This window comes from Mesocricetus auratus, unplaced genomic scaffold (assembly GCF_017639785.1).
Source record: "Mesocricetus auratus isolate SY011 unplaced genomic scaffold, BCM_Maur_2.0 Super-Scaffold_100691, whole genome shotgun sequence".
NCBI lineage: Eukaryota > Metazoa > Chordata > Mammalia > Rodentia > Cricetidae > Mesocricetus > Mesocricetus auratus.
The window spans coordinates 56,841,220-56,861,752 of NW_024429267.1; the positions used below are offsets into that span (position 1 = coordinate 56,841,220).

The 20,533-nt window shown below is 50.3% G+C and overlaps 1 protein-coding gene and 1 long non-coding RNA gene across 3 annotated transcripts; one reads left to right on the forward strand and one right to left on the reverse strand.

The window, feature by feature from the left end:
• Positions 1–918: 918 nt before the first annotated feature.
• Cx3cr1 (C-X3-C motif chemokine receptor 1) lies at positions 919–15,706 on the reverse strand. 2 transcript variants are annotated; one of them, XM_013122171.3, is made up of 2 exons: positions 15,507–15,706; positions 919–3,340 (listed from the first exon to the last, which is right to left on the reverse strand). In XM_013122171.3, exon 2 carries the CDS (start codon positions 3,330–3,332, stop codon positions 2,268–2,270), a length of 1,065 nt encoding a protein of 354 aa, XP_012977625.1. In that variant the 5' UTR covers positions 3,333–3,340; positions 15,507–15,706; the 3' UTR covers positions 919–2,267. The 2 variants fall into 2 exon arrangements, with proteins under 2 accessions (XP_012977625.1, XP_021089905.1); XM_021234246.2 differs by having other exon boundaries at positions 919–3,395; positions 15,507–15,595.
• On the forward strand, positions 10,310–13,749 carry LOC121137542. Its single transcript, XR_005874821.1, has 2 exons — positions 10,310–10,355; positions 13,271–13,749. It is a non-coding gene; the product is annotated as an uncharacterized LOC121137542 (long non-coding RNA).
• Positions 15,707–20,533: the final 4,827 nt, after the last annotated feature.

Here is a 20,533-nt window from a genome sequence, read left to right on the forward strand (position 1 = left end):
AGTTATCCCCACTGCAGAGAATATATCTGATAGAAATAACTGAACAGGAAGAGGAAAACACCACAGATTAAAGTGCTGTGAGATTTGTATTTGCTAAAAATGGGAAGGAAACCAAACGTTTATCAACAGAATTACAAGTAAAATAGACGTAATGTAGGTGTGTCTAACCATGTGACTCAGGATAGCAGTGAATATGGAGCAACACCAAATCATAAATTTACTGAAAACATTTGATATTTTCAAAACTAAAAAAAATTTATTTACTGAGCCTGGCATGGTGGCACACACCTTTAATCCCAGCACTTGGGAGGTAGAGGCAGGTGGATCTCTGTGAGTTCTAGGCCAGCCTGGTTACATAGAAAGTTTTAGAACAGCCAGGGTTACATAGAGAGAGTCTGTCTTGAAAAACCAAATAGTCTTTTTGTTGTTTTTTTACTTATTTTGTGTGCATTTATTGTCTGTGCATGTCTGGTGCTCTCAGAAACCAGAAGAGGGTGTTGGATCATCTGGAACTGGAGTTATAGACCAATTATTAGTGGGTGCTGGGAATGGAACCCCAGTCCTCTAGAAGAGCAGCCGGTGCTCTGAACCACTGAGCCATCTTTCTAGGCCCCCTACTTTGGTAACTCAATTTTGAGATCCTCATTTGTGACCTTTGTAGAAGACAGCATCATGTTGCAGTGTCAAAATGCTGGACCATGCTTGCATCCTTGACACAAACATGCAGACTGCCAAGGAGATGTCAGACACACCACAATGAGCCACATGCCACAACTTCCTCAATGAGGCCACCATCTGGGAGAGACTTCTCGAATGGTTACTGCAGTGCTGCACAGGAACAGAGAGCAATTTGGAATCCAGTGGTTTTTCATTGTGAGCCTAGCCTTTAACGGCTGAGCCATCTCTCCAGCCCTAATCCAGTGTTTATTTATTTTTTTATTATTTATTTATTTAGCAGGTTATAAAACCATACTGCCCTGGAATTCTCAAGGTCAGATTCTAAACGAGGCCCCAGTCGGTGAACACAGGTGGCTAGATCACCTGATGCTTTCAGGGTGGAGGCAGAAAGCAAGCCTGGGTCATGGTTGACAGCAGGGAGATGGATATGGGTCGGTCGATCTAGGTGTTGTTGACCATCTCTGTAGCTATGGGTCTCCTCTTACCTGGCTGTTCCCTGCAGGCTCCTCTCGGTCTACCTGAACAGAGGCAGGACAACAGGGCCAGAGACAGGCAAAGCTACATTCCTGGCTGACTTGCCACTGCGCCCTTTCTGCAGATGAGGGGATGAGGGGGCCGAAGCTCTGTTGGCTCCGGTCTCCCCAATGTGTAAGTGACAGAGCTGGGATATGAATCCATCCCTTCAGTCTGGAGAGAGATTCTATCTCCCCACCCCCTGGGGTGGGGGGGGTGAGAGAAGTGGAGGGATTTGGGAGAAGACGAAAAGAAGGGACCCGGCAGCAGCTTGGGTGGAGTCCTTTGGGAAGGAAGAGACAACGCGGAGTCTATTTTTAGAACTGCATCTTATCTACTTCAAGGGCCCCCACTGCTCACTACATCGAATGAAAACACACGGGCCTGGCCCTTGAAGTTTTCAGGACATCCTCAAGACAGTTAATGAAGAAGCTTGGCCGTAGACACGGGCTGGTTGCCGAGGGAGAGCCTGAGTCAGCCCTACTCTTTTCCTGTCTCATTGCGGTAGTTCCCACCCCCTCAACCTCTAGCCTTGAGGTTCCAACAATATCTTAGATCAGTTCTATCTCAATGCCACCAACTAATCAAGGGACGGTCACGTGACATATCTCGGCCAATGGATGCCCCTCCCTGGGAATGTTGACCTTGAAATCAGAGACAAGGTCCTTCTCTGGTGTCAAAGCTTTGGAATGTGGGCCTGGATGACCTGTCACTACTCAAAGATCTCAAGGTTGGGGAGGGAGCATTCTAGCTGGACTCAAACCTTGGTTTCCACTCAGCCTGAGATTTAATCACCCCCCCCTTACCCACAAGATCTTGTTAACAACCCTCACCAAGCCCTATGTCATTATGTTAATCGGGTTAGAAGCTTTGTCACTTGGAAGCCCAGTGTTCAGCGTTTACAGTAAGAGATGTGTGTGCCTTTCTCGAATTGAACATAAAATTTTCAAAAACACCGTGGGGTTGCTTTGTAGGCGTCTCTCGCACATAAGACACAGCTGGAAAAGCAAGTCCGTCCTCCTAAGGCAGAGCCAGAGTCAAGAACTCTGGGTTCTTGGTGGAGCCAGGAGAGCCTTTTAGAGCAGCAGCGAGCCGTCTCCGTCACTCGTGTAATGAGTGAAGCTGCTCAGGATGCTCTCCTGCCGGCTTCTCTGAGATTCCGGCGTGAAGTTGACGTGGACAGGACGGCCGCACAGGACAGCCAGGCACTTCCTGTACAGGTGTCCCAGGTACCGCCTGAACTTCTCCCCAGCAAAGGCGTAGATGAGAGGGTTCAGGCAACAGTGGCTGAACGCCACTGTCTCCGTCACACTGAGCGCCAACCTCAGGTCCCTCTTGGTGTCGCAGCTAGGGAAGAAGTTGTAGAATTTGAGTGTCTCCATGAAGATCACGATGTTGTACGGCGTCCAGAAGAGGAAGAAGACCACCACCACCAGGAGGATGAGTTTGATGGCCCTGACCTTCTTGTGATTCTTGCAGGAAAACAGCGTCTGGATGATCCGGAAGTAGCAAAAACTCATGATGAGCAGCGGCAGCAGGAAGCCCAGGATGTTGGCTTCCGAGTTGCGGAGCACGGGCCAGATTTCCTGCAGGACCTGGGGGTAGTCACCCAGACATTCGTTTTCCTTTCTCTTTGTGAACATGAACTGGGGCGCCGCCACCAAGATGGCTGCCGCCCAGACGCCCAGGCTGATGGTGACACCATGCTGCACCGTTCGGTTGTTCATGGAGTTGGCGGCCAGGACAATGGCCAGGTACCTATCGATGCTGATGACGGTAATGAAGAATATGCCCCCAAAGAAGCCGATGAAGAAGAAGGCAGTGGTGAGCTTGCACACGGCGTTGTGGAGGCCTTCCTCGCTGACGATATAGTGAGTCCAGAGGGGCAAGGTGGCCACGAAAAGCAGGTCACTCAAGGCCAGGTTCAGGAGGTAGATGTCGGTGATGCCCTTGGGCTTCCGGCTGCTGGTGAGGGCCAGTACCACCAAAAGATTTCCCACCAGACCAAAGGCGAAGACGAGGGAGTAGAAGATGGACAGAAAGACAGTCCCGAAGGCCACGATGTCGCCCACGTAGCAGGCCTCAGCAGACTCATCATACTCGAAGTTCTCCACATCCAGCTCTGGGGGGAAGGTCGGCATGGTGGAGCCTGGACCAGGCGGGGAAACAACACGACCGCGTTAGAGGACTGCAGTTCTCTCTGGCTGTGTGGGGCACACAGGGGGAGCAAACATGAGCTGGGGTCCGCTAAATTTCATCTTCACTCATGCTAGCTTTTAAAACATTTATTTATGTGTTTATCTATCTATTTATTTATTTTTGAAACAGGCTCTCCATATGTAGCCCTGGCTGCCCTGGAATGTGATATGTAGACCAGGTTGGCCTGCAACTCACAGAGATCCACCTGCCTCTGTCTCCTGAGGGCTGGGAGTCAAGGCTGCTTTTTTTTTTTTTAGTATTCGTTTAAAATTATGTGTATGTGCGTTTGTGTGTAGGAGAACACACGTGTGAGTGCAGATACTTGTGGAATCCTGATGAGGATTGTGGATCTCCTGAGCTGGAGTTACAGGTGGTTGGGGGCTAATACCCTGGCACGGGGGCTCCCCGGACACTGGGGCTACCCTGACTGAATCTCCTGCATGACCAGTGCTTGCCTTGCATCTCGTCACTCTTTGATGAGATTTAGAATTACCATGGAAACAAATATCTCAGCATGTCTGTGATGGAGCGGATTACTTATTTATAATTTCTATAAAGACTCGTTTATTTTGTGTGTACAGATACTTTGTTATTTATTCATAATTTCTATAAAGACTTGATTGTTCTGTGTGTATAGATACTTTGTTACTTATTTATTATCTCTATGAAGACTTGTTTGTTTTTGTGTACAGATACTTTGTTACTAATTTATAATCTCTGTGAAGACTTGTTTGTTCTGTGTGTACAGATACTTTGTTACTTATTTATTATCTCTATGAAGACTTGTTTGTTTTTGTGTACAGATACTTTGTTACTAATTTATAATCTCTGTGAAGACTTGTTTGTTCTGTGTGTACAGATACTTTGTTACTTATTTATTATCTCTATGAAGACTTGTTTGTTTTTGTGTACAGATACTTTGTTACTAATTTATAATCTCTGTGAAGACTTGTTTGTTCTGTGTGTACAGATACTTTGTTACTTATTTATTATCTCTATGAAGACTTGTTTGTTTTTGTGTACAGATACTTTGTTACTAATTTATAATCTCTGTGAAGACTTGTTTGTTCTGTGTGTACAGATACTTTGTTACTTATTTATTATCTCTATGAAGACTTGTTTGTTTTTGTGTACAGATACTTTGTTACTAATTTATAATCTCTGTGAAGACTTGTTTGTTCTGTGTGTACAGATACTTTGTTACTAATTTATAATCTCTGTGAAGACTTGTTTGTTCTGTGTGTACAGATACTTTGCCTGCATGTATATTTGTGCGCCGCGCGCTCACACACACACACGTGTGTGTGTGTGTGTGTGTGTGTGTGTGTGTGTCTGACATCCAGAACGGAAGAGGGTGTCGGGTTCCCTGAAACTTGAGTTACAGATGGTGTGAGTCATCATGTGGGTGCTGGGAATTGAACCCGGGTCCTCTGAAAGAGCAGCAAATGCTCTAAACTACTGAGCCATCTCTCCAGCCCTATGCGAGGGATTTTTACAAGTTAGAAAGACCCACTCTAGCTGGGCAGTGGTGGTGTGCACCTTTAATCCCAACACTTAGGAGACAGAAGCAGGCATATATCCAAGCTGGAGGTCAGCCTGGTCTACAGAGGGAGTTCCAGGACAGCCAGGATTGCACAGGGAAACCCTGTCTCAGAGAAAACAAAAAGCAAAGCAAACAACCAACTCCAAATGTGGATGGAGCCGTTTCACAGGCTGGGTATGTGAGCAGAGTTGTGACACATCTGTCTCCTTTCCGCCTGGCAGATGCATTGTGAGCAGCTGGCACTCCTGCCACCATGCCCCCCACCTGCTGCCAGAACAATCCTGTCACCTCGTTTGGGGGAGGAGGGAGTGTCACACCTGCTGAGTTCAGAAAGCTCGCGTTGGGTTCTGACAAGTTTTTGCTAAGATCACAGAGATGCTTTCCTGAGAGAAAAAAGGTTTGCAGCCTGGAGTTAAAAACAAGCGGCTTTGCGGACAGACAGCCCCGGCCTGGTCCATCGCAGAAGAGCCTGTAACTTCCTCCTCCCATAAGCCACTTCTTGTCGGGTGTTTGGTCACCAGTCAGGAGGAGAATAACCATCATAGTCCCACACTCCTGTTTCATGGTACCCAGGACTCCCCTGGGTTTAATACTGTGTGGAAAATGCCTCCATCCTCGTCACACTGGACTGGCCATCTCACAGCCCGAGGCGAAGAGCACAAGCATTGTTGCGACCCAGGTGGCTCTGTACTCACGGAAGGACCGGCTGACCTAATCGGGTTCAGCCAGCCTGCTGCCCTTGGCTTGAGTGGCTAAAATATTGGGATCTCCCCAGCCCTAACCTTATCTTCTTCCTATTTCCTTACGGGCGATAATGGGAAAAGAGGAGATTTCTCCACAGGTTGGATAATAAAACTTGTCCCCTTCCCATTTGATTCCCAACCAGGATGTACTGGTTGCTCGATCCGTACTGCTCCCCTGGGCCTCCTGGTCTGCCTCTTGAAACCACAGACGGAACCCTCAGAAGTCTGAGGGAATCTCAGGGCTTCCCCACTGAAACGGAAAGCAGAGCTCACGGTTTTTAACAGCGGGGGTTTCCACACCCACCGAACCCTGCTTGAGATGGTTTCACGCAGGCCCACCCATGGCTCCTTCCTGCACCACCTCCCTGGGTGTTCCACATCTCAGTCGGCCTCTTTCCTGATGCACTGGGCTGAGGGGGGTCTGCTCTGGACCATCTCAGGCTGTGATGGAACTCTCAACTCCAGGAAGAGCGCGGGCGAGCATTGTGTCAAGCGGCAGGCAGGACCTTTGTCCTCTGCTGCCCTCCTCAGCGAGCAACATTCAAGCTGGCCGTTGCCAGCCCCTGCCTCACAGCACTTTCTGAACTCAGCAGCTATCACCTCAGGTCCGGGGACGCAGCTGTGTGGTTACGGTGCTTGCCTAGAAAGAACAAAGCCTTGGGTTCCATCCCTAGCACCACACAAACTAAGCTTGCTAGGATATTCCCGTTAATCCCAGCAACTAGGAGATGGAGGGGGAGAGGGAGGGTCAGGGTCTAAGGCTAGCTCACCTCACCCTTGGCTGCACAGCAAGCTTCAGTCCAACCTGGGATATTTGAGACTTTGTCTCAAAAAATAATCGAGTGAGTCACAAATAATAAATGAAAAACCCTAAAACATGTGATTTCATATGTGTGTGGTTGACGGGTGAACAAGTAGGGGTTGTTACATAGCCCAGGAGGCTTGTAATATGGGAGGCTTATCTTCCCTGTCATGGCAAGACATACGTGCAGCGATATGAAAGCAGACCCTTGGAGGTCACAAATGAGGGGCCCCATGACGGTCACATTCTTCCTCCTTCTCCTATGAGGAAGCCAAAGTCAGGAGTCCCCATTCTGCCTCTTCATGCCTAGGGTCTGTCTCCCAGTCCCCAGCTTCTGTGGACTCACAGAGGTTGGAGCCTTTGGGCTTAGAGGTCCCTCTACAGGCCTGGGGTTCAGTGTCGTGATTGGCCATGAGCCGTTCTAGGGAAAGAGTCTATCCCAATGTGTTACCCACAACAGGTCCTTGCAGAGTCCTTCCGACCTTTAGACACGCCCAAGCTAGCTGCGGAGACTCATGCGTCAGTGGGCCCTGGACTTGCTGGAAATTTGGTATTTAAAGACATTACTTTTTTCCACTGACATGGAAAGTACACCAGTTCCTGCTTATTTTGAAAGTGGAGGAGAGAAAGACCCTTTCGTGAAGTTCTATTCAGTCCAGACAGAGCAAACTGAACTACAGTGGATCTGAGTAAGACCCCCTTCGTGAAGTTCTATTCAGTCCAGACAGAGCAAACTGAACTACGGTGGGTCTGAGTGACACAACACCAAACACCTGCTTCAAGACAAACCCTGAGCTCCACGGGAGGTCCCCTGGAGGCAGGATACAGCCATTTGTGTAGAGGTTGGAAAGGGTTGTGTGGAGAGGGACAAGCTGGTGGTGGGGACCGTAGTATCAGGGGGCAATGCCGGAGACTAAAGGAGAGGGAAAAGGAGATTCAGTTTTTACTACATATGCTGGCATCTTTTTCTTAGCCGTGGGAGCACTCTGCATTTGGAAAGCATTTTTAGTGACTGGCTTTCAATTTTGAAAAATCAACGAAAATATGGATTTTTTATGAAAAATTAAAATGACAATACAACGACGGGTTCCAAGAAAGGTTGCCTTCCAGTAGTCCACTTCCTGTAGAATTACAGAGGGAATATGGATATCTTTTGTGGCTGTGGGTCCTGGGCCCTTAGACTTGGAGAGCTTTGGAGGGACCTGGTGTGCTGAGTGAGTGAGTGAGTGAGTGAATGAGTGAATGAAGTGAGTGAGTGAATGAGTGAGTGAATGAGTGAGTGAGTGAGTGATTGAGTGAGTGAGTGAGTGATTGAGTGAGTGAGTGAATGAGTAATGAGTAGAAGAAGTGAGACCTGGAGGAGTGAGGTAAACCTTACCACATGGGGTCCCAGCAGGGGCTGACCAGCCATCCACAGCCACAACAGTGTGGGAAAAGTCCTTCCTCACTCGTCACAGCGGCCATGTCTGTTGGTGGGACAGACACCCTGTACCAGAAATTCAGCCGTGTCTTCTAGGCAGATTTCGAGAAGCAGTGCTGACTCAGCTGCATGAGTCAGACGTGACACACATGTGTGCATCACTTTTATCTACCTGGAAGGGGCTCAGAATCTGTGTCAGCTCAAACCGGCACCAGCAGATGAGCCCCAGAGCACGAGGACTCCCCTCCAGATGGAAACCTCGCATCAGCGAAGAATGCCTCCCTTCCCCGAGTCTTCCTCCCGCTGACAGCTACACAAAGGGGCTTTCTGGTCTGACCTGAGCAAGCCTTTTCTTCCCCCAGGGTCCCCTAAGATTTTTATGCTAGGGATTCCTGGCAGCAGCTGGAGTATATATCCCCAGGAATCCAGGGAGATCTTCAGTTTGAGGCCAGCCTGAGCTACACAATAAGGCAGAGGCCAGCCTGAGATCAGAGGCCTGCCCCAATGCAGGCATTCCTTGGAAGCAGTAGGCATGAGAAAGCAAAGGTAAAAGTTTGACAAGGTCATAAGACGGAGCTAGACTCCCTTAATATAGGTGACAATGGTGTGACTGGGACAATATATGAGGCCACTGGCAGTGGGTCCAAGATCTAACACTAATGCACAAACTGACTTAGTAGAGCCCATTCTATACGGAGAGATACCTTGCTCAGACTGGACACGGGTGTGGGGGTGGAGAGAGGCCTTGGTCCTGCCTCAATGAGATGATGGGACAGACTTGTAGACTGCCTAGGGGAGGCCTTACCCTCTCCCATGGAGCAGATGGGAGGAGGGAGGAGTAGGGAGAGCGGGAGGAGAGGAGGGAGGGGGAACTGGGATTGGAATGTAAAAAGTAAATTAATAAAATGGTGTAAAAAAAATCCAACAAGGTACTCCTCTGCAGGATTCTCTCAGCGGCTCTCACTTCAGGGCTGCAGGAAGCATACGGTGTGTGTGTGTGTGTGTGTGTGTGTGTGGTTGCTGGTGTTGGCTGAGCACCAATGGCTGTGCTTTGCAACTCAGGCAAGAACACGAATCCTATGGGCTCAGCTAGTAAAAGGTTGAGATATGAAGATAACCAGAACCACATGACAAAAGCAACACACGTGTGACAGTGCATGCTTGGAACCCTAGCCCCGGGGAGGCAGATCCCTGGGACCTCACTGACCAGTCAGCCTGGCCTAATCGTAACCCTCAGGTCCCGTTGAGAAACTGTCTAAAAACAAGGTGGACGGAGCTGAGGAAGGACACATGAGATTGACCTCTGGCCTCCTCATGCATGTACATACATGTGCACACAGGTTCACCCGAGCATGCACACACTTATAAGCCAGCACTGTGGCGGGTGGAGGCAGAGGATTGCTGGGGTCTGCTGGCTGCCAGCCTAGCTCCAGTCAGGGGGAGACCCTGTCCGAAGGAATAGGGTGGAGGGAGACAGAGCGGGACACTTGGTGTCTTTCTCTGGGCTCTGAATGAACGCACATGGGTCCTCATGTGTGTGTGTGTGCACATGCACATGCACAAACATACACACACATGCACACACACATGTACACACACACAGACATGCACACACGCATGCACAAACACGCCCACTGAAAACCTCCCACAACCCCCTGGGAGCCGTTCTCAGGCCTCCATCCTCTCTGGCAGTTAATCCCTGGTTCTACTAACTGGTGTTGAGTTGGGAAATCTGAGTTGAGCCCAGCAGCGGAGCTTGGAATGTTCTAGATCAGGGGTTCTCATTCCGTGGGTCACAACCCTTTGGGGGCTGAAGGGCCCTTTCACAGGAGTCTGTCTCCTAAGAACATTGCAAAACACAGGTATCTACATTGCGATTCATAGTGGTAGCAGAATGACAGTCATGGTGTAGCAGCAAAAATGATCTTATGGCTGGGGGTCACCACAACGTGAGGACCTGCATTAAAGGGTCACAGCACCAGGGAGATTTTAACCACTGTTCTAGATCCAAATAGAAATGGCATCTGTATGACCCACTTCATAAAGCTTCCTCCTCACTCCACTGCCCATCTGGGCCAGCTTCCTTCTCAGGCCGCTTTATTTTTAGTTCCCCTGTGCTTGGGGTGGGGGCACCCTCGCCTGTGGCTTCCAATCAGCTCCGGGCTCCTTGCTTCCCTTCTTGTTGGGCGGCCACGTTCTTTTCTTCTGCCTGGCATCCTCTTATGATGCCCCCCCCTTTAGGCTCCACATCCTGCTTTAGCTTCCGATTAGTGTCCCTGGGTCTCTAATGTTGGGGAAGTCCTGTTATTTGCCTGTGCATTTGTCAATAAAGTACTGTCTGGCCAATAGAAAACCTAGATAGGAGGGACTAGGAATCGAGGAGGATTCTGGGAAGGGGAAACACAAGAGAGTCAACATGTGACGCCATGGGGGTAGGACGCCGGGAACTATTCTCCGGTAAGAAACATACTTAGATTAACAATTATGGGGTAATTACTTAAGGCAGAGCTAGCCAGTAAGAGACAAACAAGGCCAACAGCTTCATAATGAATATAGCCTCCTGTGTGTTTATTTGGGACTCATGCGGATCTAGAACCAGGCTGGCGCGGCAGAGCCCAGGCGACTGGCGGGGGATAAACCAAAGCGGCTAGCAAAAGAAAAAGCTTCTCATAACACCTAAGTGTGGCTCTCTAGTTTGCTCTGAGGCTTGAACGCACGTTCTCATGTTTGCATTACAAAGACTCTTCTAAGAGAGTCTCTGACAGCCTCCATCTGTCTGTCCGTCCGTCCGTCCATCCGTCCGTCCGTCCATCCATCCATCCATCCATCCATCCATCCATCCATCCATCCATCTATCCATCCATCTATCACGCCTGTCTCCGGGTACAGAGAGAGAGAAGAGGTTGCAGCAGGAGGGACATTTTACAGTTGCCACCCATATTTCTGTACAAGTTGGCTGACTGATGGACTCTCTGTTCCTCTAGCCATGAGCTCATGTAAAGTACCATGACATGTTATCCATCCCGGTTTAACCCAGATCAAAGGTACACTGCCCCAAAAAACCCAAAAAAAAACCACCATCGAGGGAAATCTAAAGGGAACTACAGGACCCCCTGGGTAAAGGAGCTACCTCCCTTCTAGAACACACCATTATTTGGGGTTTGGCACCTCTCCCTCCCTTTTCCTTTTAAAAGCGCTTTGTGGTATTTGTTTATTTCTATCAAAACAGGCTGTGAAAATTTAAAACAAATATTTTTATCACCTTTTTAAGCAATGGAGAAACAGCCTTTTAATAACAAAATTGTAGTTACTGTAGGAGTTTTTGAGACAGGGTCTCCTACTATCATCCATACTGACCCAGAACTCCCTATTTAGCCTCAGTTGGCCTCAAACTCATTGCAATCCCCCTGCCTGAGTCTCCTGGCTACTGGTATTAAAGTTATGAGCCACCAAGCCCACGCTAATTAAGTCCTCATGCTCACAGACAAGCTCTGGGGAAACCGGGAGTGTTACACACACACACACACACACACACACACACACACACACACACACACGGCTTGTCTGCGGGGGAGGGGCTGTGTGTGCCTGTTTCCCACCCAGAAGGCTGGGAATGGATGTAGTGTGTAGCCGGGTGGCCAGTGCCATCTGCAGGGTCAGGGCTCACCGAATCCCCCAGCCATTGTGTTTACCCAGGCTCTCCCTCCCAGAACTTTATCTTTATCGTTGCTTCTCAGACAGTAGAACCCATCCTTGGGGGAGATGCCGCATGTACTCTGTAGGCTGGTGACCCCTCTGCTGTCTGTATGACCGAGGCCACACCAGACCCTCAGCCCTTAAGCTATAAAGCCCAACTTCACAGCCACAGATGTAGGCACACTTACGTTACAGAGCCCGTCTTCACAGTCAAAGATTTATTGTGCACCTGGGTTAAGATCACTTTTACCGGGAAGCTTTTATTCCCCCCCCCCAAACTGTACTGCTGTTAAATATGCTGACAACAGTCTGCCCAGGGTCAGACTCCAGAAACTGGAGCCAGCACCAGATAACTCTGTGGTGTTGAATCCAGTTTCCCATGAGGGTCACTACTCTGCTGGCCATAGCATTGGCAGAGACTCCCCACAAAGCCACGTGTTTAAGAACCAATAAGAAACGAAGGCTAGGAGGCTTAATCCAGCCTGTTGAAACCACAGGAAGGTCCTTTTTCTCTGCCCCCTTTCTCTTTTAGGAAATTTGTAAATAATTGCTCCTCCCTGAATGTGGGAGTCCTTTTGAAGGTGCTGGGCCTTTGCTTCACTGTGTCTGGTAGGAACACTTTTCTCCAGGACCCGGGCATTGTGATTTGGAAATGTGAGCAGTCAGCCACACAGCCCCGTCTCCTAATTTCTCTCGGGGCGCAGGGGCTTCAGACCTTGGCACCAAGCTACCTCCTGTCACCAAGGTGTGGGAAGGTCGGTTCTCCTCAGGACAGAGCCAGCTAGCTGTGTGTGGTGTGTGTGTGCGCAGGTTGTGCACTTCCTACCATCTCTCACGGTCCTGGAAGTTTCTGGGTAGTCCAGGCTGACTGGCTGTGACTCTAGGGGTCACCTCAACGTCCTCAGAGCCACCACTCTCAACAGGCAGTCCCACACCAGGGTTCCTTACGTGGGTAAAAAAAAAAGTACATCTATCTGTCTGTCTGTCTATCATTTATGTGTGTGTGCATGTAATTGCACACGCTGCAACATGTGGTCAGAACACATCTCATTTATAATTGTTTACTTATTTTTTTGTTTTTCGAGACAGGGTTTCTCTGTATTGCTTTGGAGGCTGTCCTGGAACTCTCTTTGAAGACCCGGCTGGCCTCGAACTCACAGAGATCCGCCTGCCTCCGCCTCCTGCGTGCTGGGATTAAAGGCATGGGCCACCAACGCCCGGCCAAAGAGAGTCTTGAGGGAGCCAGTTCTCTCCTTCCACCATGAATGTCCCAAGGATCACACTCAGGTCGTCCAGCTTAGCCACAGGTGCCCTTATCCGCCTTGCTGGCCCGATCGAGTGTTTGGGACTTTACACACCACACCCTAACCATCACAGTGCACTCTGCTGCCTGGGTCTTACCACTGTTAAAGCAGGAAGCTGACCGCAGCATTGCCAAGGGCAGAGTCGGAACTACATCCCCAGGCGCGGTAGCACCCCCGACCCAGCCCTCTCTCTGCAATGGGATCAGCCAAAGTACAGAGAGGGCCGACTTTAAGCAGATCAGCATTGGGTAGGTTCTTCCCAGGAAACAGCGGTGTGTGAAGGGCCAGGTTAGTTAGACTAAATCTGGCCTGGAACTATTTTCTGTCCCAGCATCCGCCCATAAATACCAATCCTCTCCGTTTTGTTTCTAGCTCTGTTCTCTCATGGGATACTCCCTCCTGGGAGGAGGGAAGAGCACAGGATTCAGGTGGACTTGCAGGATTCCTACTCCCACTCAGGAAGCTTCTACTTGCAGCAGGACCCTGCCGGGAGAGGAGTCTTGCTTCCTGTAGCTGCCTGCGAGGATCTCCAAGGATGCAGCTTCCCGGAGCCGGAGCCGCCACCTCACTGGGTGATTAACTCACCAGTGTAGACTTGGGTATGGGGTTGTTCCTGCTGCCCCAGGGGCACTGTCTGTAGTGGACGACCTTGGTTCACGTCTGCCCTTGGAAGTCACTGAACACCCCTTCCTGGGCCATTTCTGTTTTCCAGAAGCCCAAGCCCAGTCACTGCTCCTACCCTGCTGACTCTCAGGTGCCCAAGGCCCAGCGGCTCAGGGCCCAGCTCTAGTCTAGCTTTGTCTGAGTGGGCTCAGGTGGCCTGTGCCTGAACACGGTGTTTTCCTATGGTCTGAGTGTCTTTACATTTGACTGAATTTCTTCCTACCCCAAGTATTATAGTTCAAGTTGTTGGAACAGAAAAAAAAGGAGGGGAATTTGAGGAGAGGGAGGGAGGATGAAGGGAGAGGAGGGAAGGAGGGAGAGAGGGGAGGAAGGAGGGAGGGGAGAGGAAGGGAGGGAGGGAAGGAGGGAGGGGAGAGGGAGGAAGGAAGGGAGAATCCTCAAGTCTCAGCCCTTTCTTTTGCCCCAAGCAAGGCTGCAGGCACTTGGGGTCTGCTTTTGCCAGATGATAACAGGGCCATTGAGGAAAAGCCTGCTGCAGCTGTCCTCAGCAGGCCTCTGGAAGGTTCTGTGTATATAAAGCTGGGACAAGGTCTGACCTTATCATTTCCTTCCAAAGACCACACTTCCTAGAGGCTCAGACATCTGAGCCTGGAGCCATGGTTATGAACATTTATGAAACTGAGCAATGAGTTTGTACCCAGTTTATTATAAATGCAATAACTGTTCATTGTAACAAGTGAAGATGTTACCAAAATGATAAGAAAAGGAAGAAAAAAATCCACGAAATTACACAACTTTGCAGATTCAGGCACTGCTCTTAGTTTTTCTCCATATAAACACACGTTTATAGTAAAGAGTGCCAGCGTCATTTTGAACGTCTGTTTTCATCACCGACGTCATCACTATTGTTATTAGAGACAGGGTCTCATAAAACCGAGGCTGGTCTCAGAATCCCTACGCACCAAGGGTGGCACTGAGCCTCTGAACTTCCTGCCTCTATTTCCTGAGTGCTGGGGTCACAGGCGTGTGTCACCATGCTTAATTTATGTGGTGCTGGGATTGGACCCAGGGCTTCTTGGTTCCTAGGCAATCACTCTATCAACAGAGCTACATTCTCAGCACTGCATTCCTATTTTATATTCTCAAGCCTCTACACAACCAGGGGAACCACCCAGCACCTGCCACTCAGGTCCAGGGATTGTCAACTCACAGTTAATATTTCATCTGTCTCCTACTTCATGACTAAACTAGGCTATTTAATTTCATCTACACACACTCACGCGTGGGTCTCTGGAGAACAAGCACTTTAAAAAAAGGAGTGAAACCATCAACACTATCAAAACTAGTTTCTGTCGTTGTTATTGTTTAAGATAGAGTCTCAGGTGGAAGCCCAAACTGGCCTGGAACTCATTATACAACCTATATTGGTCTCAAACTTGTAGCAATCCTCCTGCCTCAGCGTCCCAAGTGCTTGACTAAAGGCATGAAACAGAGTCCGACTGACGGTATGAATTTTAATCTTTACGAGCTGGGTGTTGGTGGCGCACGACATTAATCCCAGCACTCGGGAGGCAGAGGCAAGCTGATCTCTGTGAGTTCCAGGCCAGCCTGGTCTACAGAGTGAGTTCCAGGACAGCCTCCAAAACAACACAGAGAAACCCTGTCTCGAAAAACCAAAAACCAAACCAAACCAAACCAAAAAACACCAATATCTCCTATCACCCAAATGTGATTTTGTATCAAGAGACTCCCCCCCCCTTCCTGGTATTGTTCTACCCGAACCTTTCTCCACAATCCTAAAATGCAATTATTCACAAATTATTCACACTTCATTTCGGGGGTGTGCAAAAGAGCTAATCACAGACTCTCCATCCCTGTTTTATCTGCATCTTCAGGAAAATGGGTACAGGAGTCAGACTGCATCGGTACCCTGGCTGCGCCGGATCGCCCCACCCCAGGTGTGGGAGGAGTCCTCCGCACTTACCTGGGCAGATGGGGACGGAACTTCTACAGGAAAAGCCAGTTAGTCCCCCAGTCCCACATAAACTCCACCAGACGCCTACACTTCCCTCTCTCTGAGGGCATCTTTATTTGCGAAGTTAGCCAATAGCATTTGGTTTCCTGTGAGGCAGCCTATCTTTAGATGCTGTGGCAAGAAAGCGCAGAAGCTCCCAGCCGGAGACCGGCTGATCGCGAGGGAACCTGCATTTCAAGTCTGGGGCGGACCTGAGGGTAGCTGGGGGCTGCGTCACACATCCCCGGCGGCGAGGTGACAGTCTGCAGCCCCGGAGGCCAGCAGGACGCAAGCCAGGTCTCAAGCTCTCACTAATAGGGGTCTCGGGCAAGCTGTGAGAGCCCCTCGAGTTTCCACCCATCTTCGAAGGCATCTGGCAGCCACTGGGCAGCACCCCTCAGCGTGGTCCCGGTGCCTGCTGCCTGCCTGTGGCAGCCGAGGGGCACACGCCGCCGCGGGGATGCTCTTTTAGGAGCTGGTTTATCCTTTGAGTTAGGAACGCCACACTGAAAGCGCCAGCAGCTCTCCCCTGTTCTCACTTGAGGAAGCCCGCTTTTTCTGCTTCCTCCTGGCCTCCTTGTTTTCCCCAAGCAGAGACCAAGAGGTACAGGGAGAGCCGCAGCTCCTCCCAGGCCCCCAGACACTGGCCCTTTCCCTCTGCCCGCCGGCGGCAGCTAAACGCTCAGCCACAGCATCAGCTCCCCGCCCTCACTCTCCCCCGCTTCAGCTCTTGTGGTTTTATTATTATTATTATTATTATTATTAATTCTTTGGGAATTTCACACTTCGTATTTTCATCGTAGCCATCCTTCCACCGACCTCCTCCCAGATCCACGGCTGGTCCAAACCCACCCAACCTTGTTTCTCATTCATTTCTGCTACAGTGTTTTTTTTTAAGGTTTATTTTTAATTATGTACATGTGAATGTGAATGCAGCCCCCCAACCAGGCCTGAGGACTCATATCTCCCTGGAGCTGGGGTTACAGTCAGCTGTCAACCGCCCATCATGGGTGCTAGGAACTGAACTTGTGTCTTTTGCAAGAGCAGTGTGTGTGTTCTCGGCCACTGAGTCATTTCTACGGCCCCTTTGTGTTTTTGTTTGTTTTATTTTGTTTTGGTGTTGCTGAGACATGGCCCACACAGCCTGGGCTGGCCTTTAGACAGCTCTATGGTTGAAAATGACCCGAGCATCCTTCCGCCTTCACCTCCCAAGTGCAGATGTCCCACCACGTCTAGTTCACGAGGTGCTGGGGATTGAACTCAGGGGCTTTAGACGCGCTAGACAGGCAGCCTTCCAGCGGAGCTGTACCCCAGCCACGCCCGCTCTCCCTCGTGCTCCCGTTTGGAATCTGGCTAAGATTCTCCCACTGTTCCTGTCAATCAATCCCATCAATGCTCATTCCTGACACAACTCCATCTCCAGCTGGGGCCTGGAGAGCACCCTGTGCCCACCACCCGGTCTGTCTTCATTTCACCCTTGCGTGCAGAGAGTAATAATAGGCAGCCAGCGCTACAGATTTAATTCTCTGGGAGCTTCCTCTGCTTCCTGGTCTGTCTGCGAGCTCGTTGTCAGCACAGTGGTCTCTTCATTTCCCAGTGCATTCAGACCGCTTCCTCTTCCTCCAGGACACACACACACACACACACACACACACACACACACACACACACACACACAAACTCATACACACATGCACACGCACCACACTTGCACGTCTGCACACCACACCCACCACACCCACCCACCACACATGCATGCATGCACACCACACACACACACATACACACACGCATGCACACATGCACTCACACACATACACACACGCACACACACATACACACACAAGCACATGCACCACACTTGCATGCATGCACACCACATGCATGCACACCACACACACCACACATGCATGCACATCACACACAGACCACACGCACACACTACACACACACATTACACATGCACGAATGCATGCACACACACACACACACACACACATGCACACACTCTTCCCTACGCCGGCGCTGGAATGCGTGCCTCCCTGCCTCTCCTGCTGGGGGCTGACGAGTCAGCCTGTCCTGTCCGCGGATGCTGCAGCTGGCAGAGCTCTGGGATGAGTGTCAGCACACTTGTGTCAGTTTCCTTGTCTCCACAGGACGATGACACCTGCCCTGATGGACACCCCCACACTGAGGGACACGATATTTGGGAGAGGCACTCTGAGCTCATGGGGCATCATATTTCAGAGTGAGAAAGCCTGCTTTGGGGACCTGAAGGCAACAAACAGTACCTCGTGTGTGTGTGTGTGTGTGTGTGTGTGTGTGTGTGTGGTGTGCCACATATGTGTCGTGTGTGCAGCATAAATGAAGCCCAGAGGAGGACACTGATCCTCTGGAATTGGAGCTACAGGAAGGTGTGAGCTATCTGATATGGGTACCAGAACCAAACTTGTGGTCTCTGGAAGGCAGTGAACACTCTTAGCCTCTTTCTTTAAAAACTATTTTTATTATTTTATGTATGTAAGTGTATGTCCACCACCATGTGCATTCCCGGACCCAAGAGGCCAGAAGATGGCAGTGGATCCCAGGTCCCCTGAGACTAGGGGTACAGATGTTTGTGAGCCACCGTGTGAGTGCTGGGAATCAAACCCGGGTCCTATGGAAGAGCAGCCAGTGCTTGTAACTGCTGAGCTGTCTCTGCAGCCGATGAAATTGTTTCTGAACGAGAGCGCATTTCGAGGGAAGAACTAAGGAGTTTTACAAATGGAAACAAAAGTACGCTTTTATTCCAAAATAAGTCGTCAATAGCCACTATTCATCTTGCTTTTGAGATGGGGTCTTGGTGTGTTGCCCATACTAGCCTAGAACACCTAAATTCTCATCTCAGTCTCCTAAGCTGGAACTTCTAAGCTCTTAGGTGGGTTCCCAAGGTCTCGGGACAGCAGTCACATGCCACCACACTCAGCTAAACACCGCTGGGCTGCGTTCCCAGCTCTCCCTCTTGCCCTTCCTTAGTTACTTCTCTATTACTGTGAGAAAACCCTGTGACCGAGGCAACTTATAAAAACAAGATTTAATTGAGCTAATGGTTTCGGAGGGTTCGAGTTTATCCTAACACAGTGAAGGCATGGAGGAGGCAACCCCTGAGAGCTCACATCTTGGTCCAAAAGTAGGAGGCAGAGAACACTGGGAATGGCTTTTGAAACTTCAAAGTCCCTCACCCCCTGTGACACACCCCGTCCAGCAAAGCCACACCTCCTAATTCTTTCCAAACAGTCAACCAGCTGGGTCAAGCATTCAAACACATGAGCTGTGGGGGCCGTCCCCGTTCAAACCACCTCGGACCTCAACTACTTAATCACTAGCCACCATTAAGCACTGTCCTCTTGTAGGTACGACTTGTGTGACGGAGCTGACTCATTTGTTCATTCCCAGGTATAGTGGCTCACACCTGGATCCCAGCTCCCAGGAGGCTGAGGTCGGAGGATTGCTGATGCTTGAAGGTCAGCCTCGGCTACAGCAGCAACAACCCCAAAGCAATGAAGAACAGGTGGGTGTGAGTTTTGGTGACGGCACGGGTACAACACTTGCTGGCCAAGCAGGGTAGTGGAGAGATTACAAAGCTAGGGGCTGGTGGAAGGAGAAACGTCTGCCCAAGAAGTCAGATTCGCTCATGTCTTCACTGCAGAGGGCGTTCCGGGACAGCGACCAGGCGGCACCAAGGATGCTTTGCTTGTCAGGGAGCTGTGCAGAGCTGCCCCTCCCCTGGACGTCCTCTTACAGCTCTCCTCATTCCCTGCATCCCTGTCCCTGTCCCCACCTGATTTCCCCGTGACAGTGACCTTCTTACTCCAGCCTGTTGTTGTCTCCCCTCTACTCTCTGAACAGCCCTGTTCATTATGCGTAGAAAAAAAAACATCTCAACCCTAGTGGGAAGCACCCAGCTGTGTTCCCTGCACCCACACCCAGAGGCAGCCCTGACCTGTGGTGTGAATGTACTGAAACTCAGTTTTAGGTAGGCCAGTAAGGGTAAAAGGTACAGGCCGGATCACTGTTATGTTCCCAGTGATGCCATGCATTAGAAAGCAGACGTGACGTCCGAATTTACCTGTAGCAGAGATGCCGGGTGTCAGACCAGGGGTGGAGCCGCTGGTGTCTCGGAGCCCCCTTCACCGCCCATCCTTGCTGCCAGCTGCACTGTCTTTACTCGTACATGAGGGTCTGCATCTGCAAACCAAGGGCTTGGGGTGTGGCTGGGTGAGTACAGTGTTTGCACCATGGGAGCTGGTGTGGTGGGCAGATCTAAAATTCTATGATCTGCACCATGGAGCAGGTGTTGGGGCCACACCTGGAATCCCATGATCTCCTCCTGCACTTGGCTGCACAGCAAGTTTGAGTCCAGCCTGTGAGATGCCTACACAGAGGCTCCTGAGGCCTGGCCATCCGCAAGCCACAGATGGCATCCTCAGAGGAAAGCAAGCCTGCAGACACTGGAGTTTATGCTTCCGGCCTTCAAAACCATCAGAAACATTTGTTGTCTTCTAAGGCCCAGACTGTCATGGTTTGTCTCCGCAGCCCAGCAATTAATATATCGTCAGACGTCAATTTATCAGGCTGGCCTGGGATTCCCTATGGAGCTGAGGGAATTCCCTGTCCCTGCTCTCACCTTCCCTGTCCCTCCTCCCTTCTTCTCCCTGTCCCTCCTCCACCCTCCCTGTCCCTCCTCTCATCCTCCCTGTCCCTCCTCCATTCTTCTCCTTGTCCTTCCTCTCATCCTCCCTGTCCCTCCTCCCTTCTTCTCCCTGTCCCTCCTCCCATCCTCCCTGTCACTCCTCCACCCTCCCTGTCCCTCCTCCCTTCTTCTCCTTGTCCCTCCTCTCATCCTCCCTGTCCCTCCTCCCTTCTCCCTGGTGGGCACCTGTAGCTTTAATTTTCAACCTTTCATTTCAGGTGAGGAGTCACGAGGCTGGAGGAAGTTAAAGGGATATTTCGAGGCC

Bases quoted from the DNA above. Each gene is read 5' to 3' on its own strand.
- Cx3cr1 (XM_013122171.3), bottom strand. From the start codon at position 3,332: ATGCCGACCTTCCCCCCAGAGCTGGATGTGGAGAACTTCGAGTATGAT.